At 32.9% G+C, this 7,848-nt stretch overlaps 1 protein-coding gene across 1 annotated transcript in view; it reads right to left on the reverse strand.

Moving 5' to 3' along the window:
- Nucleotides 1–6,169: 6,169 nt before the first annotated feature.
- Nucleotides 6,170–7,848, reverse strand: part of LOC107576163 (protein THEM6) — a 2,384-nt gene continuing 705 nt past the window's right edge. The window contains exon 2 of the mRNA XM_016262406.1: nucleotides 6,170–6,298. Within this exon, the coding sequence (XP_016117892.1) occupies nucleotides 6,191–6,298 (108 nt within the window). The 3' untranslated portion in view covers nucleotides 6,170–6,190. The remainder of the gene's footprint in view (nucleotides 6,299–7,848) is intronic.

A 7,848-nucleotide genomic window follows, 5' to 3' on the forward strand; every position in this document is an offset into this window, starting at 1 on the left:
TAAAATATATTAAAGTAGAAAACAGTTATTTTAAATTGTAATAATATTTCACAAAATTACCAGTTTTACTGTATTTTCGATCAAGTAAATGCAGCCTTGGTGAGCAAAATAGACTTATTTGAAAAAGTTACATACCCAAAACATTTGAACAGTATTGTACAGTAAGTGCGCTCGAGATTAAATGGCTCCAAAATGTATGCAATTATGACACCTTGTTTTGGTGAACTAAAACAGCATCACAAATATAAAAAACTAAGACAATAATGGCTCTTTTAAGAACTGATCGCTGAAAGGTTCTTCGTGGAACCAAAAATGGTGGTTCAAAAATGCTCCCTAGGTTTGTACATGCAAGACTTAATTTAATGCATTTTTAATTTTGATGGACTCCTACCTGCATTAGAATCTGAATCTGTCTTTGATTTGGTGCTCTGAATAATAGTAACGTCATTCACTGCAAACCAGAATGGGACGGTTAGACCAAGTACTCCGAGTGATTTCACAATACAATGAAATACTGACTTAGTCCTTAATGGCTTGAAAGGTCTCAGAATGTAAGTCTGTTCACCTTTCTCTGAGATATTAACCAATGCTCCCTGGCAGACGTCCTCGAGGAGAGCCTGGAACTCTGTTAGTGCCGTCATCATGCTCCCAAAGTTTGGGTCAGAGGTAATGTTTGGCAAGTCAACAGCCACAGGCTGAGCACACAGAGACCTGCAGTTCTGAACAAGACAGAATTATCAAATGGCAAGTATGTTAGCTGTAGGCAGTGGTCTGACTTGAAACTTTAATCAGTCAAAAACGGTATGCAACTCCTGATACTGGTTTCAGTTCACAAAGGCAGAGTAAAACACAAACTGATGCAATCTCATTTCCGAGTCTCTCTTGGAGTCCTTTGATGTTTTGAATCAAAGTTCACCATGTGAAACTCAATAAAGAGCAGGATGACCAAACGGTCCAAAGGACAAATGTGGGTTCAGATCTCAGGTCTGCTAAAAGCCTTTCTTTAGCATATGCTCACATCTGTAGGAAAAATGTAGGTCAAATGTGACCAATACTCAAAAAATATTTGAAACGGCAAAGGAGATTGTTTCTGCCATGGAATAAAAAAAATAACTCTATTTCACGCAATCCATCTTTTTCTTAGAATTGCAAGCTCATAACACACAATTCAGATTTATTTCTTTATTTTTTCTTGCAAATCTGAGTTTATAACTTGCAATTTTACGTTAACATCTTGTAGTTCGGAGTTCAAAACACACAACTCTGACTTTATTCCTTGAAATTCTGAGTTAATATCTCACAATGTTGTGGTAATATCTTACAGTTCAGACTTTTTTCCTGACAATTATGAGTTCATAATTCACAATTCTGACTTTGTCTCTTAATTCTGAGTATAAAATCTCACAATATTGAGTCATATCTCGCAATTCAAGACTTTTTTTTCTCGGAATTGTGAGTTTATAACCCACAATTCAGACTTTATTTCTTGCAAATCTAAGTTTATAACTTGCAATTTTGATTTAACATCTTGTAGTTCAGAGTTTTTTTTATGTTTAAAACACATAATGGTTTTTTATGTTTAAAACACATAATGGCTTTATTTCTTGATGCAGAAAAGAAGATGATCTTTTGCTAAATTTCTGCACTGATTTTTTTATATCAAGAAAGCATATAGCAGTATAGTAACAGTGATAGAAAAATATTTTTTTTTGTTATTTTTATTAATATTATTGCAAAAACATTAAAAACTCAGAAATGAAAGAAAGAAATTCTGATTTTATTTCTAGTGATTCTGACTTTATATTTCTCAATTTTGAGTTATATCTCACAATTTAGATTTTTTTTCTCAAAATTGTGAATTTATATCACACAATTTTGACTTTTTTAAATTTCTGAGCTTTTTATGTTTATGCAATAATATTAATAATAACAAAAATATATTTTTGTCTCATTTTTTCTTTCTGGTTGCTATATGCTTTCTTGATCTAAAAATAGCAGTGCAGAAATTTGGCTAAATATCTTTTGTGTTTTACAAAAAGATTGTTTTCTTTTGTGCATCAAGTAATAAAGTCATACAGGTTTGAAACAACATGAAGGTGAGGAAATAATGACACTTTTCATCTTTTGGTGAACTATTACTACAAACGTGGAAACTGAACAGTCTAACAATACAATTTTACATTGGAGTGAATGCTTCTTAGTGGCCAAAGATATGGGCTGCTCGCCAAAACACTGATTATATTCAAACCGCAGAAAATGTGCTTCATAAACTAATCACCACTGTGTCCTTAATCAAGGCACTTAACCTCAGGATACTCCAGAGACAAGCAATTTGTGAACGACCAGCAGCATTACCTGAAGGAAGGCGATATGGTCCTCGGTCTGCGAGAGCTCTCCTAATTCAGCGTGTCTTTTCTTCAGCTCTGTTATCTCCTGCTCCAGTTGTTGAAGGAGTGCTTCAGCTTGGCTCACTGCCACCCTCTCCTGACCCCGGATCAGCTCCGTCACTTCAGCGCGCCGGCGCTCTATGGAGCACACCAGCTCTGTGAAGATACGCTCGCTCTCCTCGAGGGCGGTCTGTGCGGAGAGCTGAGAGGAGACAAAAGCAGAATGATAAAGCATGACTTCGGCTTTGAAGAGGTCATGCAGTGGAAAACAGGATTTTGATTGCTCTTTTGAAGCAGGAGTTTGATGTACTATGCAGACGTGCTCAAACTTTCAGAACTCAATCCAAGCAGAGCATTCACTGAAACTAAAGTGCAAAAACAGCTATAGACCAATTTCAGTGTTTGCAAACAGGTGGCGGAAAATGAGAGTTTTAACGCAGCAGTCTATTCAAGCCATGGAATAAAATACTAAAAATGTCATTTTGAGTTTATATTTCAAAATGTTGACTTTTTTCTTGCAATTCCGAGATTATCTCTCACAATTCTGGTAAAAAAAATCAACTCGTCATTCTTTCTTTTTTGTTTTGTTTATAATCCCACACTTCTGGCTTTTTTCCCCCAGAATTGACAAACTCGCAATTGTTGACTTGAATAAAGTTATAAAGGCCGAACTAGGAGATATAAACTTGCATTGGGAAGCAAAAAAGTCAGAATTGTGAGATAAAATAGGTAAATGTTATGTAAAATGTTATAGGTTTAAATAGTATTTCATGCATGTATTTCAACTGTAGGGCTAATACAATATGTCCCCTATATGAATATTATATAGACCTATTGTGTAAATCAAATGTAAGCTTTAAAAGTAGGGTAATCATAGCAGGTTTCATCCATAGTCTGTCCATTTAAACGTCTGCTTTTAGCTTCAAATGGCGTCTTTGACAACGGTGTTATATAAAAATTATTTGCATTCCGATTCTGACATCCAAAGGCACAACAATAAATTTGTTCTCTTATTCCATGGATTTGACCCGTTTCCCTCCACTTGGTCCCAGTGTTTTTCTGCCACCACTATGCGTGTGCAGCTGCAAGTGACGTAACTGTGACGTCTACTTTAAATTGGTCTATTCAGAAATCTTTATACAGCCTTAGCCTTGAGACCATGCTGTATAGCTGAGACCTTGGTCAGGGACATAGTCAAAGATGGAACAAATTTGTACGATACTTGCATAGGATTTTGAACGTATTATTTGATTTAAAATGTAAATGGGTCACTTTATTTGACATTTTGTGTAAAATTCATGCTTTTGGAAAAAATAAACCTATTAAAAACAAGGTGAAGTCAGCCTAATCTAGGTCTAGATGTGGTTTTGGTGTAGGTCTTGACTGCAGAGGTCAATTACATATAAACGTGTCAAGGACTTTGGTTATCTTATAGAAATATATTTTACATTTTTTAAAAGTTTTTTTTTTATTTTTACTTTTACTTTAAACGTTGGTTATTTCATTGAAGATGGCCTATTTTATTCGAGATATTGGCAGCTGTGATTTCAATTATTAGCAAGAGTTTTAAAAGGGAGAAAAAAAATGTGCGCACCTTGTGAAAAGTAATATTTTTTTCTAGATTTTGCTATCTCTTTATCAAATATATGTTCACATTTATTTGATTAAAAAGTTAATCATGTTAAATATTATTACGATTTAAAATACCTGTTTTCTACTGTAATATATGTTCAAATGTAATTTATTCCTGTGATGCAAAGCTGAATTTTCAGCATCATTACTCCAGTCCTCAGTGTCACACGATCCTTCAGAAATCATTCTAATATGCTGATTTGCTGCTCAAGAAAGCTTATTATTTATATTTTTGTGGAAACCATGATACATTTTTTCAGGACTCTTTGATGAACAGAAAGTTCAAAGAACAGCATTTATTTAATATAACATTAAAGATGTCTTTTTTTATAGATGTCAATTTAATGGATTCTTGGTAAATAAAAGTATTAATTTGTTTAAAAAACAAAAAGAAATATATTGCAATAGAAATATAACTTAACATGTAAAATGAACTAGGCAGCTGTGGTTTTTGCCCCCAATAAATAAGCTATTATTGAAAAGCTAAAGGTTTACAAGATACTGACTTCAGAACAAGGAAACACACACACACACACACAATATCACACCAAAATCAGCACATAAAAAAAAACTACATAAAAAAAACAAAAATAAAATTGTAAATTACATTTATAAAATGTAAGTCTATATTACTTCACAAGTTAAATAAATGCAAATTAATTCAAATTAAACATATATACATAAACACAATTTTAAATTATATATTTATAAATGTAAAAACATAAATATGTAATATAATTAATAAATAAATAAAACATTTCAATAAACGTTTATTGTTTAATATAAATAAATGACATATATAAATGATATATATATACACACACTGAACAAAATTATAAACGCAACACTTTTGTTTTTGCTCCCATTTTTCATGAGCTGAACTCAAAGATCTCCATTGTTGTGCCATTCATCCACGACCATCACCTCATGTTGCAGCATGATAATGCACGGCCCCATGTTACAAGGATCTGTGCACAATTCCTGGAAGCTGAAAACATCCCAGTTCTTGATATTTTCTTATTTAATATCCACAGTCCACACAAAATCATAGAACTCAATCTATTTTAAACTAACATTTGTTTTTTTTGTTTTTTACATAAATAAATACAAAAAATTGCTGTAAAACGAATACAAAATATTTTGATAGTTCAAATATGTTTAGTCAGATATAACTAGGGTAAATCAGTGACACTTGTACAGAATTTGTCAGATTTTCTTGCTTACACTGAAGCTAAAGATGGAACATCTCAAATCATGCTGGAGAACATGAGCATGCCACTGATTCATACCGGGGACAAACCAAATATAATGCCCTTCTGCAATCCGTGTACATTTTTAATTCAACTTTCCAACGTAAGAGTGGGATATGTCAGTGTTTTCACACGAGATGGCAGTATTGCTGCTCTCACATGATGCATGAACACTGTTTATAAACTAATGCTTCTAATAACTCAGAAACATACAGACATTATAATGCAGTATTTTATTTTATAACGCAAGTCTTCACGTTTCATTACAGGTGCTTAAATTATTTTACATACAGACTCTTCTCAAAGAAATTATGCAAATCTCAGAAAAATGTACTTTAATAAATAATACATGTTCCCTTTTCATAAATATAACAATAATAAAACCATTTCAGTTTTAAAGTGGAATAAATAACTACATTAACATTTCAGACCAGCACAACAAATCCAGTTTTGATATGATAAAACAACACACTTGTTCCAATTCACTGCTCAGAACTCATCTACCATTTATAATATTAAAATACTCAGTGCAAATGCCTTCGATGTGATTTTTGTTACGTTCATGTGCGTATTTGGTCATTCAAAAGCCCCTAGTGTTCAAGTCAATGGAGTCAAGTTTTCAACCTTCATTCATGCGCTCGGTTTCTCAACAGAGATTCATGCTTCTATGTTTTGTCAGTCACATTTCTTGCAGCTTCTGGAATGGACTTTGTAAGTACAATAATGATGTTGTAATACTTTGAAATAAATACATGAAGGGCTGGTGTAGTGGAGTAAACACTGAAGCTGCCAACAGCCGCAGGTTCTGGATCAGAAAACCCTTTTGTGACTTTGAAACCGACATTTAGAGATAAGTTAAGGTTAGCATCACGGGAAACTTACATGCAGAAGGAAGGCTTACGGTAAGAGTCTTTGAATTTATCATTTGGTCTTGTCGTCCAGTCCACTCTCTGCTCTCAGAGCCTGACTGCTGGCAGAGATAAATCTAATCCAGTGCTGAAGATCCTCTGAAATCTCAGGGCAATCCACCTTCAAATTATAGAGACACATGGGATATATTGCATGTTAGTCCAGCAGGAACATACTTCTAAGAAAACCACGGTATTAACAATGTTACGTGTCTAACAATATGGTATTACCAAAAAGTCTTGAAATGAGTGCCATATTCATGGTAAGCCAAGGAGTGTCATGGTATTACCATGATATATGTCCAAAAAACACAGTATTACCATGGTACTGTATGTTACGACACACGGTGTGGGGGTTTTCAAACTGGGGTCTGGGGACCCACAGGGGGCAGCAAAGGAGTCCGTGGAAAAATTTAGAGAAAAACAGTGAAAAAATAACCGATTAATTCATTTTGATTGCTTCCATTGTCCTCATTTGGATAAAAGCGTCAGCTAAATGACTAAATGTAAATGTAATTAATAATACATAAGAAGAACCAGAAGAAATTTAACTGAAATGAATACATTTGATTAAAATAAATAAATAAATAAATATACCCAACAGTACAGTACTACACTAGGTAGAAAAAAATAGTAATGTAATAGAAACTAAATATTTTCCAAATAATATTTTACATATATTTATAATATACATTTTCATTTTATTAATTGGGTCTTCAGAGGGTCAAAAAATAACTACTTAATTAATTAATAATAATAATAGTAACAGTAATACTGCTACTACTAATAAACTAGATAAATAAGTACATATACATAATTAAATTAAATGTTAAAATGATATGCATTTGATTTAAATAAATAATACAACAAACAGTACAGTATTTTAGTGAGAAGAATATAATAATGTAGCATATTATATTTTAAATATATTTATAATATTATTTTTTTCACTTGTTGTATCTTTATACATGAAAAATAGATATAACTGCCTTTTAAATGTTAGGATGAACATATTTGTGGATCCAAAAAAGTAATAAAAAATAAATATTAAAAAATATAAAATTAAACAAAATAAAGAAATACATTTTATTACAATTAATAAATGAAAGCTAATCATTTGATTAAATAATTACAAAATAAATCTAATAGTACAGTACTATAGTGAGTAGAAACAATCTATGTTCAAATTAGGCATTCTTGCTACTCACGCGATTGACACCCGAAAAACCGGCTTCACGCACTTCCGCACAGACCGAAACTGCGCTCTGATTGGTTTAACGTGGTTACGTGACTACGTCAGCAGGCCGCCAGACGAGCGGCGTGACGCCGTCATCGTTTCCAAGACAAAATATTATTTATACGTCTTTGCAATCTTTAGAATCTGCTGTTGACTTTCTTATCCTTGTGGCAAACCCACAATCCACAGCAGTGTGTCCTCCCTGGAATATACAGAAGTAAGGTTTAAGCCAGAATGTACAAGAGATTTCTGTGGGCCTTAATTCACCCTTCAACAAATCAAGGCCTAAAGAGGTCTTAATTCAGAGCAGTTTTAAATTCATAAAGTCATGGCATTAAATGTAGCATACATTGCGAAAGAATAAATATCATCCTCAGTATTTTTTTTTTTACCTGGTTTCCAATACAAATATCTAAACATCCTTAAAGGAACAC

The sequence above is a fragment of the Sinocyclocheilus grahami genome, unplaced genomic scaffold (assembly GCF_001515645.1).
Source record: "Sinocyclocheilus grahami isolate Dianchi unplaced genomic scaffold, SAMN03320097.WGS_v1.1 scaffold3283.1, whole genome shotgun sequence".
NCBI lineage: Eukaryota > Metazoa > Chordata > Actinopteri > Cypriniformes > Cyprinidae > Sinocyclocheilus > Sinocyclocheilus grahami.